The sequence below is a fragment of the Salmo salar genome, chromosome 25 (assembly GCF_965601325.2).
Source record: "Salmo salar chromosome 25, fSalSal1, whole genome shotgun sequence".
Classification (NCBI taxonomy): Eukaryota; Metazoa; Chordata; class Actinopteri; order Salmoniformes; family Salmonidae; genus Salmo; species Salmo salar.
Genome location: NC_138315.1, coordinates 21,916,975 through 21,938,763, shown reverse-complemented (window position 1 = coordinate 21,938,763; position 21,789 = coordinate 21,916,975). Strand labels below are relative to the sequence as shown.

Sequence of the window (21,789 nt, the reverse complement as noted above, 5' to 3'; positions counted from 1 at the left end):
TACCAGAGGGTAAGGGCCAGAGAGAGAGAGTAGAGCAAAGACAAAGAGAGACTAACTATCAGGGCTGTGAGTGGCTGTATCCCGATTCTCCACACTCCCCATTATAGATTTAAAAAGCATTGGATTGGTGTAAAACATTGGATGGAAGGTAGTTTCTATCAATGTGTACAAGTGCATACGGTGGGTGTGTTTTGGAGCATCCTACCTCCCAGAGGTCTGTGTGGGTGGCCGTTGTGGCGTAGGAGGCGTGGCCCAGTGGGGCTCCCGTTGAGCTCCAAACGCCCCATCTTCCCTGGCGGGGGTCCACTGAGGTCCGGGCTGCCCCCCCGCCGCTCCCGCTCAGGACTGTCCTGCATGCGGGGGCTCTCCCCTCCACCACGCTCCATCCCCCTCCAACCACCAGGGGGGGCTACTGCCAGAGGGTAAGGGCCTAGAGGGGCACAGACAGCAGAGGGTAAGGGCCTAGACGGGCACAGACAGCAGAGGGTAAGGACCTAGACGGGCACAGACAGCAGAAGGTAAGGGCCTAGAGGGGCACAGACAGCAGAAGGTAAGGGCCTAGAGGGGCACAGACAGCAGAGGGTAAGGACCTAGAGGGGCACAGACAGCAGAAGGTAAGGGCCTAGAGGGGCACAGACAGCAGAGGGTAAGGGCCTAGAGGGGCACAGACAGCAGAGGGTAAGGGCCTAGAGGGGCACAGACAGCAGAGGGTAAGGGCCTAGAGGGGCACAGACAGCAGAGGGTAAGGGCCTAGAGGGGCACAGACAGCAGAGGGTAAGGACCTAGACGGGCACAGACAGCAGAGGGTAAGGGCCTAGAGGGGCACAGACAGCAGAGGGTAAGGGCCTAGAGGGGCACAGACAGCAGAGGGTAAGGGCCTAGAGGGGCACAGACAGCAGAGGGTAAGGGCCTTGACGGACACAGACAGCAGAGGGTAAGGGCCTAGAGGGGCACAGCCAGCAGAGGGTAAGGACCTAGACGGGCACAGACAGCAGAGGGTAAGGGCCTAGAGGGGCACAGACAGCAGAGGGTAAGGGCCTAGAGGGGCACAGACAGCGACAGCAGAGGGTAAGGGCCTTGACGGACACAGACAGCAGAGGGTAAGGGCCTAGAGGGGCACAGACAGCAGAGGGTAAGGGCCTAGAGGGGCACAGACAGCAGAGGGTAAGGGCCTAGAGGGGCACAGACAGCAGAGGGTAAGGGCCTAGAGGGGCACAGACAGCAGAGGGTAAGGGCCTTGACGGACACAGACAGCAGAGGGTAAGGGCCTAGAGGGGCACAGCCAGCAGAGGGTAAGGACCTAGACGGGCACAGACAGCAGAGGGTAAGGGCCTAGAGGGGCACAGACAGCAGAGGGTAAGGGCCTAGAGGGGCACAGACAGCGACAGCAGAGGGTAAGGGCCTTGACGGACACAGACAGCAGAGGGTAAGGGCCTAGAGGGGCACAGACAGCAGAGGGTAAGGGCCTAGAGGGGCACAGACAACAGAGGGTAAGGGCCTAGAGGGGCACAGACAACAGAGGGTAAGGGCCTAGAGGGGCACAGACAGCAGAGGGTAAGGACCTAGACGGGCACAGACAGCAGAGGGTAAGGGCCTAGAGGGGCACAGACAGCGACAGCAGAGGGTAAGGGCCTAGAGGGGCACAGACAGCAGAGGGTAAGGGCCTAGAGGGGCACAGACAGCGACAGCAGAGGGTAAGGGCCTAGAGGGGCACAGACAGCAGAGGGTAAGGGCCTAGAGGGGCACAGACAGCAGAGGGTAAGGACCTAGAGGGGCACAGACAGCAGAGGGTAAGGGCCTAGAGGGGCACAGACAGCAGAGGGTAAGGGCCTAGACGGGCACAGACAGCAGAGGGTAAGGGCCTAGAGGGGCACAGACAGCGACAGCAGAGGGTAAGGGCCTAGAGGGGCACAGACAGCGACAGCAGAGGGTAAGGGCCTAGAGGGGCACAGACAGCAGAGGGTAAGGGCCTAGAGGGGCACAGACAGCAGAGGGTAAGGGCCTAGAGGGGCACAGACAGCAGAGGGTAAGGGCCTAGAGGGGCACAGACAGCAGAAGGTAAGGGCCTAGAGGGGCACAGACAGCAGAAGGTAAGGGCCTAGAGGGGCACAGACAGCAGAGGGTAAGGGACAAGAGGGGCACAGACAGCAGAGGGTAAGGACCTAGACGGGCACAGACAGCAGAGGGTAAGGGCCTAGAGGGGCACAGACAGCAGAGGGTAAGGGCCTAGAGGGGCACAGACAGCAGAGGGTAAGGGCCTAGAGGGGCACAGAGAGCGACAATGAAGAAAGTTAAGGAAAATGCAAAAAGATCAGTACAAAAAACTACCAAAATGATATATGAAATACAATCACTAAGTTTTCACTTATACATACATACTGTAAAGAATATCCCTCCCCTACATACCACACAGACTTCCTCAGAGACAGAACATGTGGCAACTATCCTATCCCTGAAACCCCAGGCTTGTTTTTAAGGAGCCTGGTAGCTTATCTGCATTATCGTTAGTCAGGCTCAACAGAGACAGAGAGCGAGAGAGCGAGAGAGCGAGATAGCGAGAAAGACAGAGAGAGAGAGAGAGAGAGAGAGAGAGAGAGAGAGGGGTTCTGCACCAGCATGTGTGGGGAATGTAAACTGGGCTGTGTGGGTGAAAGTGGAGGGGATTGGGTGGTGGAAGGTCTACTCTAACAGTAAGGGATTCAAACTCTGTCCCGTCTCTAGCCTCGGCGCTCGCACAGTCAGTCAGGAGTGCTATTTTTGTCTTGTCTGTCCCCGAGAGAGACAGAAGAAGATATGTATAAATATACCGCGTGTGTGTGTGTGTGTGTGTGTGTGTGTGTGTGTGTGTGTGTGTGTGTGTGTGGTGTGTGTGTGTGTGTGTGTGTGTGTGTGTGTGTGTGTGTGTGTGTGTGTGTGTGTGTGTGTGTGTGTGTGTGTGTGTTGCTGGATGCATCAGCGTGGGGCAGTGTCCTGGGATCAGTATAATTGGTCTGCCAAAGCGCTCATATTGGGATTGTCCATAAGAGAGGCTGCTAGGCAATAGAGGACACCTGCCAATTATCGAAGAGCATAGACAACACACACACACACACACACACACAAGCCAAATGGACGGGTCATATTTGCATACTAGTCTTTGGACACTGCCAGCCAACAATGTGTGTAAACTATGTCTGAGTGAGGGAGAGAGAGTAGGGGGACAGAGAGAGAGAGAGAGAGAGAGAGAGAGAGAGAGAGAGAGAGAGAGAGAGAGGGTGTTAGAGTGAGAATTAGAAGGGGTACCCACTGAAGAGAGATGGTAAGAAGGTGCATTATTTTATAGCACCTTTTATTTAGCAGCCTACGTTACAAGAAATGTGGGCGGCAGGTAGCCTAGCGGTGGGACAGGAACTGAAAGGTTGCTGGTTCCAACCCCCGAGCCGACTTCATGAAAAATCTGCCGATGTGCCCTGGAGCAAGGTACTTAACCCTAATAGCTCCTGTAAGTCGCTGGATAAGAGCGTCTGCTAAATGACTAACATTTTCAATGTTAAACAAAGAGAAAAGTCGTGGGGGAAGAAAATAAAAATAGGATTATTTTGGGAGCAAGAGGGATGACCAAGAAATAAGAAATGTGAAGAAAGATCATAACACATGTTTGAGAGGGATGATGTCCATCCTCTTCCCAACCAAAGCCCCCACCCTCCTGATCGTTTTTACAGACCTAGTCTCTCTCTCCCCGCTAACACTGTCATGAGTCCCCACAAAGACATCGTTTTCACACTGTGGTCTCTCTCCCTCTCTTCTCCTTCTCCCGCTCCCTCTTCTCTTCTCCCTCTCCGGCTCCCGCATGGGGCATCGCCTCTCATTTCTCCTCTACAGAGGAGAAAAACACCACCGACCACGGAACCCAAAGAAAACTGCCCACATACACCCCCAATCAGAGAGGAATTACGAGCTTGGGTGAAATGTCAAAATGAATAATAAATTAAAAACATTAGCCTTAGCGTGATTAAGAAGAAACTTTGCGAGGGCCCAAAAAAAGCAAGTGGCTGAATTCTCTGGTGTTTAATAAGATCGGCATGAAGAAATATGAAGGACCTTTGAATGGAAAGAATGTGCACCAGCACAGTTGTCTGTCTGTCTGTCTGTCTGTCTGTCTGTCTGTCTGTCTGTCTGTCTGTCTGTCTGTCTGTCTGTCTGTCTGTCTGTCTGTCTGTCTGTCTGTCTGTCTGTCTCTCTCTCTCTCTCTCTCTCTTTCTCTTTCTCTTTCTCTTTCTCTTTCTTTCTCTCTCTCTCTCAGAATTCACAAGCTAACAAACTGGCAGCTCTGTTCAAGAACAATAGAATAGCCACATATAAATGGTAATGCTATAATACACTGTCGAATGTAAACAGCTTTGGGAACAGCTATTCAACTCTCTCCAATATAAACTGCATGGAGAGAAATTGGCTCCCAACCTCCTGTAAACTAGATGATTATTTACTAGCCACCAGGGAGGATATCATTTGAACAAGAAAGGACTGGACAAAACGATCTACAAGGACAGTAATAGGATAACCCCACATGCAGGCTAACCCAAGTCACTGTAGGATCTTTAATCTATTCCCTGTAGTTGTTTATTTTGCATAACCTCTAATCATTGTATGTTGAAAGAGCCACATCCCTCGCTCACCCTGCACTCAGCTCCCCTCACCTCTCTCTCAGTTCATTTGCGACAAACCTCTCCTCTCCTCCTCTCCTTCAACAAGTCCCAACCTGACCCTCAGGAGCCGACGATCCCAATCACCCCCTCACTGCCGCCTACCGGCATCTCAGCACCCGTCTTTCCTTCAGAACCTCCTCCACCATAGTCACAAATATTTGAGGAGATAAAAAAAAGCATTTCACTTTTTTTTTATGCCCACATACTGGGTGGCAACCTTAGAGATGGTGTCAACCTCAAACACATCTACACTGAAACCTGTTTTAATGTGACGTTTGTCACTGTAAAGACCCCGCGAAGTCAACTTGTACTGATGAGGCCGATGCAGCCCAGAAGACATTGCTTTGCCTCTCCAATGTCCTGACCATTAACCTGTCTCAAGACTAGACAGACCAAACCCACATACAGAAGCCGCCTCACGTTACAGTATGAATATCCACAACAAACCCTTCTATTTTCCTTCAAACTCAGTGATCCGGTGCAACATTCCTTTTTCTGAATTATGGATAGTGTAAGAATGTGGAGTATATGAAATATTAAACCCGGTGCCAGACAATGCCTGTGGACCGTACAGAGAACAGAGCACAGCCACCCATGTCCCATAGTGTCATTGTTTTCCTCCTTCACAGGACAACATGGGGTTTCACCTTCAGTGGGAGAGGGGAGGGGGATGGGGTTGTATGTGTGTGTGTGTGTGTGTGTGTGTGTGTAGGTGAATGCTGTGTCCTAGCCTTACAGTGGAAAATATGAGTGCGTAGACAAAGTCATGCACGCAGCCACACACACACACACACACACACACACACACACACACACACACACACACACACACACACACACACACACACACACACACACACACACACACACACACACACACACACACACACACACACACACACACACACACACACACACACACAAAGAATGCTGTAACAGTTAAGAAGCACTGACAACATTGTACATGTGTGGGCAAAAGTAAATAGCTGTTCTTATGACAGGTCGATCTATCAATGGATTTCGTGAGCAATAAACTGATCTATTTAGCAGACCAGATATAACTGTTGAATAACTAGACCTCATCAAGTTCACCAGACATCGTACAGTGTGGTTCTGGGAGATCAGCTGGGAGAGAAGTGGCAGTTAATGCTGAGTCGATAAGATGTTAAATATCTGTCCTATAGGGAAGGACACACCGTTATGCCTTGTGGTAATAGAGAGCAGACAGGGAGGCGTTTTTGAATCCCTGAGCAGCTATCTAGACAAACACTCTTTGAAATTCACTACTTTGATTATCTTGGACACTTGAGGTTTAATCTACAAAATAGGCTACTCCTAAATTCCACATTCTCATACAGACAAAACAAATACACGCGCACAGACGTTAGATCGCAAAGGAAAATAACAGACACACCCTTACTGATTGGAAAATACTACACAGCAATAAACACACCTATAAACAATACGTGAAATGCACACACACACACACACAAACACACGTGTAATTCTAAACCCGCCTACACTATACTGGACATAGAGCAGGGTCTACATGATTCCATCATCATTTGTAATACTGGTACCATCAGCCAACTCATAATAACTATTATAATAGTCCCAATGACAGGGTGGAACTCTGTATAAAAGTGAGTAAAAGGAGACTGTCTCTCCCTCTCTTCTCTCTTCCACCTACTCTCTTTTCCTCTCTGTCTCTCTCCTGTTTTCTTCCACCTCCTCTCTTTTCCTCTGTCTTTCTCTCTTTTCCTCTCTGCCTTTCTCTCTATTTCATCTCTTTCCCTCCCCGTCTTTCTCTCTCTCTCTCGTATTTTCTGCTCCAAATTCTGTCGGGAGAGCGGTGCTCTGAGCACGTTGTGCCACACACAGGAGACTGAGGGCAGAAAATGTTGTACAACTGATGTAAGTGTACTTACAAACAGAAACTCTATGGTGTGTGAGAGAGAGACAGAGAGAGAGAAAGAGAGAAATCGATACTAAAAGAAAGATTGAGAGTAGGTGCGCACATGCTAGAGTGTGTGAGAGAGAGGAACAGATAGTGAAAGGAATAGGGTGAGGTAGGCTGGTGGCAAGGCTTCCACATTTTTTTGAGATACCCCTACCCAAGGTAGAACAAAACACAACCATGTTTTTTTCACATCTTTAATGTCTCTCAGTTATGAAACAGATAGTTGTGTAAAAATATTTTCGTGCAAAAGTAGCAAAATTGATAGATATTGTGACACACCCCCTAAATTCAAAAAGTACTGACTAATGCCTGGCTGGACGGGGGAGGGGCCACAAACTCATGTAATCCAATATTGCAAGCTCTGATATTGCTAAAATGTGGAATACAAGTAGTCAGTTGTCTGCCCTACATACACAAACAAACATCATTAGGATATCTTCATACATCTAAGAAATATAGACCTAAACACAGAGATGCAATAGGTAGAAATATCAACTATGAATATTTATGATGAACGTAAGCTTTACTTCCTGGTGGCTGATTAATAGGCAACTTTCCAAGTCATGGACTTAAACACATCCAGTTGCACGTATTTTGATGTTGTGGCTATTGTAATCGTCTCTAAGGACAACAAGTGGGGTCAGACATTGTCACATCACATGTAAATATGAATTTTGTAAATTAGTTTTTTTCCTTCAGAATTGTGTAAAACACTCACGCCCATGAAGACTGTTTTCATGTAAATCAATTTTTTTTCTGAATCTAATATGGTCAACATAATTACACTTAAACACCTTTTCCTGCATTTAAATTGCTGTGGTTTATTTAGTATTGTGTTAGTGGGTCTTTAAAAGGGTTGCATGCGGCTCTTGGTATAACTAGGGCTATGAGTGGCACTGCCATGCCTCTTATGTTTGAATAGCTTATGTCAACTCGCTTTTCACTGTGTGTTCATGTGTTTCACAACACGAGCACGTGGTAGCATAACCACATTACAGGAAAACAATATCTATCAATTCAATCACTTTTGCAGTAAAATATTTTTTCACCATCATCCATTTCATAAATGGGAGACATTAGAGATGTGAAAAAACATGGTTGTGTTTTGTTCTACTTCGGGTCAGGGTAAAAAGAGTTGGCCACTAGCCTAAGCGGTAAGAGATGGTGCAAGAGAGCTAGAATTAGGACAGACAGGAAGACACACAAAGAAAAAAGTAGAGGAGAGGAGAAACATTGTAACTAAGAACACAGACAAATATAAACTAAAACAAAACAACAGATAACACACAAAGTAAATGAAACAACAGATAGCACATAAGCCATGGAGATGCAGAGAGAAAAAGCAGAGAATGGCTCAAACTCCAGAGAGACAAACTTACAGTAGCTCTTTGCTGCCATGCCTAGCCCCATGCAGTAAACCACAAAGCCTGTTCCACTCTAGCCTATCTATTCACGGTGTGATAGACTGTATTCATGAAAGGCTCCACCACAGACAAGCAAAGCAGAAAGGGAGAAGGGCTTATGACACATTATTAGTCATATTACCAGGAACGATTAGATTAATCACATTACTGAACGTACACTCAGCAAAGCTCTGTTCTCCAATAAACACCTGGGGCATGTCCAAAATGGCACCATATTCCAAATATAGTGCACTACGTTTGATGAGAGCTCTATGGGCCCTACTCAAAAGTAGTGCACTACACATGGAATAGGGTGCCATTTGGGGTGCGACCTTGTGTTACAGCAGGGCTATCAAACTGTTGGCTAATGCTGCTCTCTATGACAGAGATAAAAGATGGGTAGAGGGAGAGATATTAAAATCAGTCTCTCTGTATGTTGGTGTGTGTGTGTACTGGGGAGGAGGGATTGTCAGAAAGCTTCTCATCACTGGCAGGGCTCTACGCTGCCTTTTTTTACAAGAAGCACATGTGCTCCTAAGTTTTAAAAAAATAGGAGCACATGAATACATTTAGAATACAGTAAAAAATACTCAAAGTATTAATGACAAGAATTGCCAGGAATTACAAAATACAGGTTTAAGGAGCACCAGAAAAATGTATTTTTAAGATGGAGATGTAGCCTACATTAGGCCTATATGAATTCTGGCTAATTTTGAAGCTCATCTCCTGAAGCAGCTCTCCCTTTTCCTTTCTTTCTGTTACACTAAATGTTGTCTGAGGGCACTGGTGCTCCCAAATTCAAATCCCAGGTAACACAGCAAAATATTTAGGAGAATATTTGACCAAAATGGTAGCACTGTCGAGTCTGGCCCATGACTGGGTATTAATATGATAGCTCCTCCTCACAAGCACCAACCTTTTGGCCTGACATGAACCTATACTGACACTGTTGCACCACCACCACAAAAACAACAATAAACACAATGTGATACTATATATATATATATATATATATATATATATATATATATATATATATATATATATATATATATATATATATATATATATATATATATATATATATATATATATGTATATAGTGCCTGACTTGGACTGAAACAGGTACTGTATATAAACACAACATGTAAAGTGTTGGTCCCATGTTTCCTGAGCTGAAATAAATGATCCCCGAAATTTTCAATAAGCACAAAAAGCTTATTTCTCTTCAATTTTGTTTACATCCCTGTTAGTGAACATTTCTCCTTTGGCAAGATAATCCATCCACCTGACAGGTGTGACATATCAAGAAGATGATTAAACAGCATGATCATCACACAGGTGCACCTTGCGCTGAGGACAAGGCCACTCTAAAAGGTGCAGTTTTGTCACACAACACAATGCCACAGATGTCTGAAGCTTTGAGGGAGCGTGCAATTGGCATGCTGACTGCAGGAATGTCCACCAGAGCTGTTGCCAGAGAATTTAATGTTAATTTCTCTACCATAAGCCGCTACCGTCATTTTAGAGACTTTGGCAGTATATCTAACAGGCCTCACAACCGCAGATCACATGTAACCATGGCAGCCCAGGACCTCCACATCCGGCTTCTTCCCCTGCGGGATCGTCTGAGACCAGCCACCCGGACAGCTGATGAAACTGAGGAGTATTTCTGTCTGTAATAAAACCCTTTTGTGGGGGGAAAACGAATTTGATTGGCTGGGCCTGGTTCCCCAATGGGTGGGCCTGGCTTCCAAGTGGGTGGGCCTATGCCCTCCCAGGCCCACCCATGGCTGCGCTCCTGCCCAGTCATGTGAAATCCATAGATTAGGGCCTAATGAATTTATTTCAATTGACTGAAGAGTCAGAGAGAAGGGGAGAGAGGGGAAGAGTTGGAGAAAAGGGGAGAGAGAGGGGAAGAGTTGGAGAGAAGGGGAGAGAGAGGGGAAGAGTTGGAGAGAAAGGGAGAGAGGGGAAGAGTTGGAGAGAAAGGGAGAGAGAGGAAGAGTTGGAGAGAAAGGGAGAGAGAGAGGAAGAGTTGGAGAGAAGGGCAGAGAGAGAGGGGAAGAGTTGGAGAGAAAGGGATAGAGGGGAAGAGTTGGAGAGAAAGGGAGAGAGGGGAAGAGTTGGAGAGAAAGGGAGAGAGGGGAAGAGTTGTAGAGAAAGGGAGAGAGAGGAAGAGTTGTAGAGAAAGGGAGAAAGAGGGGAAGAGTTGGAGAGAAAGGGAGAGAGAGGGGAAGAGTTGGAGAGAAAGGGAGAGAGGGGAAGAGTTGGAGAGAAATGGAGAGAGAGGGGAAGAGTTGGAAAGAAAGGGAGAGAGAGGGGAAGAGTTGGAGAGAAAGGGAGAGAGAGAGGGGAAGAATTGGAGAGAAAGGGAGAGAGGGGAAGAATTGGAGAGAAGGGGAGAGAGAGGGGAAGAATTGGAGAGAAGGGGAGAGAGGGGAAGAATTGGAGAGAAGGGGAGAGAGGGGAAGAATTGGAGAGAAGGGGAGAGAGAGAGGGGAAGAATTGGAGAGAAGGGGAGAGAGAGAGGGGAAGAATTGGAGAGAAGGGGAGAGAGGGGAAGAATTGGAGAGAAAGGGAGAGAGGGGAAGAATTGGGGAGAAGGGGAGAAAGGTTGAGAGTTGAAAAGAGAGGGGGAGAGTTAGAGGCAGGGGAGAGAGGGGGAGAGTTGGAAAGAGAGGGGGGAGGGGGGAGAGAGGGCGAGAACTCTTCTGGCAAACATGTTTAGCTCTCTCATAAACATCTCATTTGATAATAAAAGATAAAGAGTTAACAGCAGGACTTTATAACCCCACCCCTTGTGCGCACCCACACACACACACACACACACGTAAACAGACACACACACATATGCGCGCATGCATCTACACACAAACACACAAACTGCAGCCAGCACACACAGAACACAGGCTGGCTGCTTTGACACTTCCAAGGACCACACACTGACTCACAGGCACACACATGGGACCCCAAGCCAGCCCTCTGAATAATACAGCCTGGGAGCACACACACACACACACACACACACTGTGACGATAGAAGTCTCACACACCGAGGCCTGAGGTCCTGTGTATCATGTGCTGTGTGGACTGCAGCGACGGGCCAACGCCACGGCCACTAGATAAACTACACAGTAACAACCCTGCTACCTACATCAACAGGACCGCTGCCTGGCTCACACTACATGCCAAAGCTAACTCAACTCAGTCCCACCGCAGCAGCAGCTCGCACCAGACTCACACTACCAGGAATGGCTGTGGCTCAGATACAGTTGATATACTCAAAGTCTTTGGTTAAAACTATGACACCAAAATGCACTTGTATGCCCAGTACTTTATTTATATGTGCCATTTAGCAGACACTTTCATCCAAAGTGACATAGAGTCATGAATGTATACATTTTTATATGAGTGGCCCCAGCGGGAATCCAATCCACAATCATTTGCCCTGAGAAGTGGCAAAGACTAAATACGAAGATATTATTAGTGTGCCCTCTATTTCCCCATAGACCATCCCTGCTGATATCTAATCTGCTGTTTAATAGCATAGACACACCCACCCTTGATATGTGAACACAGATAGCATGGGTTCACACAGGAAAAATAGACAGAGAGAGGAGAGAACAGAACAGAGGGACGAGGGGAAGAGAACAGGATATCATAGAAAAGGGGGATGAGAGGAGGGAAGCAGTCATTGTGAAACACATTTACAGGGTCTGTCTGAAAATTTGTCATAAAAAGAAAGGATGGATTGGAACACAACAAAGACCAAGTTAAAAGGGCAAGAATCTGTGACAAACAAAATAATTGAAAATAATGGCTTCCTGCTGTTTATAAGTTAACCTTCATCAGTGCAGGGTGGAGTGAGGGGAGGGATGGCGCAAAAAATGCAGCGGTGACAAGACTCGTTCATAGCATGCTGCTTTTGACGCACTCTTGACGCATTCGGCTATGTTCCTATTTCATAATGAATGAGTGAATCCTGTCTTGTATGCCCAAAACGTCCACATTCAGTATCCAGTAGATTATGCTTACGATATTTTGAAATTATTTAAATAACTGTAGATACCAGATACCGTATTTCTGGAGTGAGAAAGTTAAGCAGAAATCATTTTGCTGAAGTTGCTCTGACTTCAAATGTTCATATTGGAAGATGCGCTTTGGTGATGATGCGCTTGTGATAAGCTAACTGAAGATAGTTTCCATTTGGGGAGACACGCGTAGGCTATAATAATTCAGGGTCAACGACAGTTTAAAATGATCTTCATGAATTGACACATATTATTACAGTTATGAATTCACGTATAACTCGAGCGCGAAATACGAGTAATGGTTGGAGAAAACGCCCTGCGAAAAGTCACGGCTTTCCATCTATTCTATTTCATCTATTCCTTCGGTTATGATACGCATTTGCGCACGCTATATGGTCAATTCCTGTCCAATGCCGATAAAATGTGAGCACTGTGCCAAAATCGCAACATCTAGGCAAATTTTAAACAGAACGAGATCTGGTGTGACTGACAAAAGGCTTCATCTTAAGAGCTGAAACGAATTAATTTTTCTTTGGGCTTGGCATAGAATTTTGTTGGACTGCTTCGGGGCTCTGTTTACTGAAACACATAAGATAGACAGGAAAATAGTCGATGGTGACATGTGTAAGAAAATAATGCTTCTAGCCCACTTACTGGTGGCAACTGGCAACAATAAAACTAACATTCCTGATTCCTGTACTAGAATTGGCATACATGCATTTGCCAGAGCTACCCCCCAAAATGAAATAAATGTAGACTACTTGAGTAAACTGGTTGTGGGCCTTTCCAGGCCGAGCACAGTCGGTCTCTGTGTAACTTAATCTTGGGAGCTGATCACTGGGTTTTGAATATACGTATTTATTTGAGAGCTTGGAACTTAATAAGAATAGCTTTTAGTACCATTTAAAACTATTGCCACAACTATTGTTTTTGACATAATGGTGACATAACGACACTTTCCCATTTAGGCTAAAACGCATTACTTCAGTCCCTGATCGCATGTTGCACGCATTGATTGCAGGAGAAAATGTAGACCTTAATTAAGCAACATTTGGGTTGAAGGGTCGCCTCCTGTCAGAATTGCATGTTTGGCTGCCCGTGGCGTCTGTGCCCTTGACCTGACGGTGCAGAGACTTGAGTCAGAGGCCTTCTGTTTGGGATAGGATCAGGTGACCCGCCTCTGCAAAAATGAGATTGGCTAGCCCATACACTGTCCCTACTGCCAGTGGCTAGCCCATACACTGTCCCTACTGCCAGTCGCTAGCCCATACACTGTCCCTACTGCCAGTGGCTAGCCCATACACTGTCCCTACTGCCAGTGGCTAGCCCATACACTGTCCCTACTGCCAGTGGTTAGCCCATACACTGTCCCTACTGCCAGTGGAATTCATAACTTGGCTGCATTACGATCAAGTATTATCAGTCTATATGCCCATGCTTTTCTCGTTAGTAGGCTATTGGTGGAGGTTGTATTAGCGAAAAGCAAGCTATGCCTAATAACCTACAGGAGATCGAAGTAGCTATGGAATATTAGACAGATATAAAATATATATTCCCATATACCAGTACGTGTTTATTATGCCACTAATCAATTCATACATTATACGATTTAAATAGAACAAATAGCCTACTACGCATGCCTTTTCCTTAGAGCTTCTACAATGACTTACAGTTAGTTCGACAAGTTACCAAATCGTCTAATACTGCAGAGGAAGCGACAGGCTTCTGCTGCTTCCTCGCAGTCTAACCAAGGTGAGAGAAGCAGACTGGGTGTGTGAAAATGATTCAGCCACATTATGAGGATAGTGGCAGATCAATTGAAAGTGTTTCTTTATTATTCAATAGTCTATACCAAAGAATTTGGGCATATAGGTTTTATAACGGTGCTTAGAAGCCAAATGTCGGAATTTTTACTCGTCGTATTATTACACATAGGCCTACGCTATTGGATGAATTAGAATACATTTGATTATATTTAACATAGGTTTCAAATAATATAGGCTAATATCCATCAAATGAAAATACAATAAATTCACGCTAACTGATTACATTATTTAATGAATGAATGAACGAGTTAATATTTATCTTTTCAGTAGTATTAACTTCAGGAGTGGAAATGAACGTCATTCTAAATTCAAAACTCGGCTGTTAATTCGTTTCTAACTTCAACAAGTAATGGCTCGCTCAATATTTTAAATGTTATAGAGACGTGCAAAAAAAAAAAATGCTAATCATGACACAGTGTATTGTGTGATTTTCCTAAAACAACACTTAAATACAAATCTTCAATAAGGTTAAATATGAATCTAATGTTAAAAGTAAAAGACAACATCAATGAACACAGACAGACAGACAGACAGACAGACAGACAGACAGACAGACAGACAGACAGACAGACAGACAGACAGATAGAAATAAATATGTCCCGTATTGGGACAAACACGCACGTTGGCGAGAGAAGCAGGTCTCAGACAATCGGTGAATTTACAGGTTATTCTCTCCAACAACGGAACGGTGGATGTGCTGGAATAGCATGTGCAACCCAGTCTATGCAGGATAGTTCATTCATGATTTGTTTGGAAACTTTACAGAGAAATAAAAAGGGTAAAGATAAACCTTGTTGTGACATAGGGTCAACTCTACTCTGAATGAGATGTTTCTATTGATACATTCTTATGAACACTGAATAGGTTTTTAGAAAATGTATTCCAACGGCAGCACTGAAAGAAAATGGAATCTGTGTCTACATAACCTACGTTTGATTGATCAGCCTACGATAAATATAACACTTTACAACACACATGGAGGTGTCAAAGTAACTGTTTTCACTTTATTACTCAAAAATGAAGACGTTACCGTTTCATCAACTGAAAATGTGCAAACCCAAAGGTAAAAAGTAGTCAAATAATCATTAACAAAAAGAAACCGCATACATAGCGAGATATGTTTTCCCCAAGATGTTCCCTTCGACCTTTCTAACGCACGGGTGCCATCAATCAGATGAACTACAATGATAGGCCTAAATAACCCACTATGTGAAATCATTATTATGTAAACTGAATGAAAATCATGAGTTGTTATAGTTAGTTATTATTATTAATCAGTAGGCTAATTAAATAATAATTGTCCTCATTGTCGTTATTACATTGGACTATTAATATAGGCCTAATAATAATAATAATAATAATAATGCATTGTGTAAAAGATCGTTTAGTCTGGTGATGAAAGCTGTGTCCAAATAGACTACATTGTTATGGGAATTAGGTGACCAAAAAAAATGAATTGGAGATACGATATGCTACAGGCCTATTAATTAATACAGTTTGAAACCAATAGCCTAGAGCCTACAGCCATTATAGCAATCGTCACTGTAAACGACATTGTTATTAGGCTTATGTTGTACTTTTCAATTAACATCTGAAGGTAAAATAATAAACTATAGCCCCAGATAGGCTATTTACCCCTAGGTGCAACAAGTGATTTCTCTTTCTCCTAATCGATTGTATTACTGCATAACACCGCTGCTGCTGCCGTGTTGTGTTGTCAGAAGATAGACAAGATGAATGGCTTATTACAATGCATGTGAAATCGGTGGAAACGGTCAGGTTAGTCATTACGGAACACCTCTGACTAGTACTTACTGTTTATGGGGTGTCTGTACCTCTGCTGGCCGTTGAGGAGGCTCTGTCCATTGATTAAAATGATTGAATCCAGGGCTGGGCTGCGTCGGGTCCACGACGGGCAGAGATCGGCTGGAGTCTGTGCTGCTGGACACAACTTCGTGCCCCAAGCGCTGGATGTGAGCGAGTCCGAGAGAAATGAGAGAGATGGGAGACAAAGGTAGACAATGTGCGTTGGTTTATTGTCTGTGTGAGAGTGGTGTTCGCCTCAGAGAGAGAGAGAGAAAGAGAGAGAGAGTGTGTCTCTTTCGCTCGAGACCAGTGCGTCGAGGTTTGCTTGCTGAGTGCGCGGGGATCGTGCTGGAGTTCGAGCCGCTGCGTCTCGCGGCGCAGAGAAACTTGTCAACCGGCCAGTTGGAGTCGTTTGATCGCACGTTGTGTCCTGTCGTCCCCGGTTAGACACGGCCGAGCCACAAATCGGTCCTCTTCTGAACTCGTGGCTTCTTCACCGGCGGGAACAAGGAAAACGCAAAACGCATCATAAGGAAAATGTTCAAGTGAACAACAGGCAAAACAAACAAGTTGCTCAAGCAAAAGAAAAACAGACCGAAATCACAATGTCTGCGACAAAGAGAAGGTGTTAACTGAAGAAATCTCGATATAACAGTCACAATTTCGCGCAAAACAATCTGTGTGTCACTTTCAATCTTTCCGGTGCCAACGGGCGCGCTAACTGACAGCGGGTTCCCAAAAGAGGGAGGCGAGGGGGTGGAGAAAGAAGAAAGCAAGCGCCGGGGAGAGGGGAGGGGCGTCAAAAGTCATTTGGCCTATTCCTCAGCATGAGCATTTCGTGTCTCGCTGTAAACCCTAATATTCTGCACTGACTTGGTTTTTTCCCTTTCAAATACTTGATTTGGATGTGAGACTGCGCCATCGTCATTCCTACATATTTGATTTCGGATACAATGTGTGCCTTTTATCAGTAGGTTCACTTTTATATGAAGAGGTTTTTAAAATACATTTTACTATTTAAATCAGGACATATGCTGTCGTGCCAGATACGAGTTGTTATTACTGATAATAGCCTATTTAACAATAGATAGTTAGCCTATCAGGAATGCAGATGAAACAGAAAGGCTAAGCCTTGGTCTATACGTTTAATTCCATGCTCAACAAAGACATCAGTAGTCTAACAAACGTGCATACATTGTAGCCGTCCCTGTCTCTGTCTGTCTTTGCCTGTCTGTTTAATTAGATGTCTTGTGTAAATACAGCAGGAGTGCACTGTCAGGGGAAATCATTGCATAATAAACTACATTCTTGATCGACAGATGTCACCGGCTTTTAATAAATAATGAGGCCAAACGGTCTAGCGAATGAACGGCTCTCCCCAGGTCGTCGTGACTGCGGTACAACAAGGAGAGGGCCACACAAAACTGTCTGTCCTAAATATTTGATGAGCTCGTTTCCGCTTTCGTTGTGGCCTAAGGTCACTTTCGATACCACATTGTGTGATGGTAGGTGAAAAACGTAAGCATGTCAGTTTATGGTTGGCACGGTGGCAATATGGAAGGGCTCACTTAGCTGTGCCTTTACTTTCAGTGTCATTGCAACACTCCAATCCTTCAGATTAAATTGGATATTAGGCCTATAAACAATGTTTTAAAAGAATGATGTAGGCTAAAGGAGTATGCATGCACAATAGAAAAATACCTATATTTCTGTGTTTATAAACACAGTCAAAACGTCGAAACATTTGCAAAAGATTTGACACTGCATGTGAATGCTAAAGGGAGTCTAGATGCCAGGGTAATGCCCATTTAGCTGCAACTGACGCAAAAAAACTCGGAATGCCAGTGTGACATCACATTTATGGGCACCAGTACATGTGAGGACCAGCCACAATGATGCTACCAATGTCTTCGAGATGCAAAGCTTAACCTACTTGATAACTGAGTCTACAGGCTCGAGAAAGAAAGAGAAAGAGAGAGCGAGGGGGAGGGGGGAGCAATAGGGGGCAATAGGAGATACAGTGGCGCATGCAGCAATATTTAATGCAGTCCCAAACGCTACTTTTGGTCATCCTATTGCTTTTTGCAGTGTTTCGTAATGCGTGAAATAACAATTGGCGTTTTGATTTAAGGAATCGATTAGACAGTCTCTGGAGATTAGAAATATTGTGAAAACGCTTGGGTCACATTCGTTTTTTAAGTGGCGGCCCAATGACGTCAAAACATCATGACGTAAAGGTCAGACAAAACTTATCCAATTATCGTCTCGGAATGAACGCAAGACTGATCAGCAGCAGCCGACGCGAGACTATGAGAGCTGATAGAGACTGATAGCTGGGCTAAAAAATGATTTAAAATGGCAACTTGGAATCATGACGTTTGTGGTTAGTGTTATCTTTGCCAACTAACTCACATTGTAACATCCTTTGCCAACCTCTCTCCCTAAGTCACATCCATAAAACTCTAAATTGTCCAATTCAATGTAATTACAAGTAAACTGGATATGAGTGGGTCCGCAGAACCTTACCTTGTTTGGAGCACTCTAATGAAGGTTTATTAACCGCTCACGAAGTTCTGGAACCGTTCTGCTGATCGCAGTGTTCTCGGTGCAGAATACACGAGATGAGCGCTGGGGTGCGTGGAGGGACAGTGGTGAAACACCAGACGATGCGCGTAGCTCATTCGTCAATAATATTAAATATGTTAATGATGATGATGTAGCAGTGCGTGGGCGAGAGCACACTGTCTGGTCTGTGCGTTTCCTCAAAACGCGTCTGAATGTATAACTTTTGTCCAGATAATAGCCTACTTTATCATTGATTTGTAAAAGTATTATAGACCAATTTATCACCGTCTGTCTTTGGGGGCAGGCATATGAACACATGTCATCTCCATCTCCTATGTATGTGTGTGTGTGTGTGTGTGTGTGTGTGTGTGTGTGTGTGTGTGTGTGTGTGTGTGTGTGTGTGTGTGTGTGTGTGTGTGTGTGTGTGTGTGTGTGTGTGTGTAACGAGTTGGGGTTGCAAATGGTAAGGGGATGGTATAATTAAAATATTTAACACGTGCGCTAAACCCCTGCTCCATTTTCTGAAGTGATCTTTAAAATGTTTTTTTCTGCAGTGAGGATATTTAGGGGCGCGAAATGCTCGACCTCAGTTTATAAATAACCCGTGGCCGACGTGACCTCGGAAAATATGTAATTTGTTAGACCAATGGTTTTAACTTAACCTAAAAATGTCCCCCTTTCAAATCGAAAATTAGAGGAAATCTTCATTTATATGTCAAAACGAGCCGTTTAATTAAATGGACGTGTTTGTGTCTCCTGGCAAAAAGCGAAGACTTGGCACGAAATGTCACTTTTACGCAGCAATCTGTGTGTATTTTTGTTGTCACAAGGAGAAATATTCTTTAGGCACCGCTAAACGATAGAGACGTGTCATTTAAAATGTCTCTAGAAGAACAGGCAATCAAAATGGCAATGTCCTTACAAGTGAAATAAGTGTTATCGAAAATACTTTATTTGGTAGCCTATAGAATGTGATCTGTCATCATCATCAAATATTATTATTGATATAGAGCCTAGAAATCATTTATAGCCTACCATTCTTAGGAATATAATTCCTATTTTTGTCCGAGTCGGAATATGACTTCATTTATCATTTACTTAAGAGCATATTTAAATATGACTAAAACTGTATTAGACTGCCTATCAAACGATACGTTTAATTGCTATGTTATTTAAAACAATTATTTTACCTTTATTTAACTAGGCAAGTCAGTTAAGAACAAGTTCTTATTTTCAATGACGGCGTAGGAACGGTGGGTTAACTGCCTTATTCAGGGGCAGAATGACAGATTTTTTACTTTGTCAGCTCGGGGTTTCAATCTAACAACCTTTCGGTTACTAGTCCAACGCTCTCGGCTACCTGCCGCCCCATGAAAGGCGCTTGCCATGAAACTTAGCTGCTATGTAGAAAGGTGCTTACCCGAATTTATCACAAGGATTTTCCTAAAGTCAGATGAAATGAAATAACTAAATATTTTATAACTGCTGAATACCTACAGTTTGAATTGTTTCGCAGACGTTTTTCAAGAAAGAAGAAAACAATACATAATGCATACATTTGGGCACAGGTGAATGGTTAAAGAAGGATTAGGGTTTTGCATTTGAACAATTAAACTATATTTATTTAAATAATCTCATAGGTCTTATCACATAAATAAAAATAAATAGGCCTATACAGAATAATTGGAATGAGCGGTGATCTGTATGATTATATCATTATTATGTCGCTAATTATTAAATCCCTAATTTTCAGCCATTTAAAAAATAATATGGATAACGTATTCAACCTGTGGATAATACAATTCTCTAACACATTTCGTTTCAGTACTAGGCCTATGTGGGGAGAGAAGAAGTGAAGAAATAGGATCTATGTGTGAATATTCTTCCGTGTATTTATTCAACGAAATGTTTTGCTAACTGATGTGCATTTCACCTCGTGCAAAGCAGCCATTCCTTAGCTGTTTTGGTTCTTCTAAATAATTGAACACTGATTGGGGACTCCTTTGCATCTCTCCTGCACTCACTCCACTCTATTTATTTTCAATTTCTTGGGAAACTGGGAATCTAAAAGTATAAGACTGCTCAGAGGCAGGGAGGCAGTAGTAGCAATGAGCTCAAACTAGCGTGAAACTTTAGAATGCCGTGAAACAATGAAAAATTGATCTCGACAATAGCCCCAATAGAAAACAATCAGAAAGAATCACTTCAATAATTTACAAGACGAAATATCCCGAAAGCTTTTGTAAAATATGATAGTAAATATGAAGCAGTTAGGTCAATTGAGCACACAGCATCCCAAGGTAAAATGAAAGCCTTATCTTGGGTGCCAATACAAATAGAGCCACATTGGGATAAGAGAGGAGAGGCCTTGCTGGGAGGTCTGCATGCACAGAAGGACCGGGCTCCAATGAGCCTCCTTGACGGGCTGACTGAGACCGAGTAGTCACTGGATGTCATCTGATTCTAAGCCCCTCTGAGCCCATTGCGTCACCCCAGCCTCCAAATAAGAATAACAGTCTTTTATTTCTTTCCCATTGAAGTCCCTGCTAGGGTTTGATAAGAAATGATCCGGTGATTTGACGTAGACCTCTGGCACAAAGTTCATTTCATTTCAAGAAGTCAGCAGAGTAACTTAAAGAAGAATGCATCTGGAATATGTCAGCCTGATTCCGAATTAGTACCGCCGTTATGACTGTAGCTTATGTGTGTGTTGTGTGTGCAACAGGACACCAATAGTGCTGCAATGAACCGAAATGGCGAATAAGATAATGTATGCTCCTATAAAATACCCTGCTAACGCTTCCTATGTGTTTCATTGGTCATCTCATTTGCTCAGTGTATAGTGACAGCGAGACACCAATATCGTTAAACCTGTCACTTCATGTAGAAATAGCACGACTGTGTGGAGGTTTATGGAATAGCAAGATAATGGATTGCACACGTGGTTGAAATATAAAGGGCGCATGGAAATCATTTTGCATTGAAGACATGATATTGTCTATTCACAAACCAATACCTGACACGACCATTTCCTGGAGGTGGACGAATATATAGGCCTACTGATACTCACGTTTCTGTCTAACATATAAACTAATAAAATACTACTATTTTTGTTGTGATATTTATCAATTATTATATATAACATGTGGCTATTTACAGTTTATATATATGTACAGGTTACTTCATACAGTTATAACCAATAAACAAAGACAACATCTGACTTAACCCATGCCTGGTGGACTCCCACAATTTTAACCAATAGGATAAACCTATAGTTTTAAAGGGGGGTTTTCGAACCTGAAGGATAAATAATTGAATGGCCATAGCCTGGCCAAAGTAGGCCATGGGGTGCCAATCGAGCTGTGCACAAAGCCACAGGCCAAGGCAGTCTGTGAAACGTTTATTGGCGAATTAAAATCGGCAGGAGGGCCACTGCTCCCTGCGGTCACAAACACCAACATGGTAATTTAGTATAAACTACAACTGGGACCACACATTCCTCTAACATGGT

The 21,789-nt window shown here is 44.1% G+C and overlaps 1 protein-coding gene across 6 annotated transcripts in view; it reads right to left on the bottom strand.

The window, feature by feature from the left end:
- LOC106586344 (DNA-binding protein SATB2) overlaps nt 1-21,789 on the bottom strand; it is a 72,196-nt gene that overhangs the window by 46,757 nt on the left and 3,650 nt on the right. For 2 of the 6 annotated variants that reach the window (XM_082968979.1, XM_082968981.1), the window contains exons 1-2: nt 15,723-17,354; nt 206-430 (exon numbers count right to left, since the gene is read on the bottom strand). In XM_082968979.1, coding sequence (XP_082825105.1) covers nt 206-386 — 181 coding nt within the window. In that variant the 5' untranslated portion in view covers nt 387-430; nt 15,723-17,354. Of the gene's footprint in view, nt 1-205; nt 431-15,722; nt 17,364-18,239; nt 18,547-21,789 lie in introns of those variants that run through there. The other 4 variants (XM_082968977.1, XM_082968978.1, XM_082968982.1 and 1 more) reach the window with 4 other exon arrangements.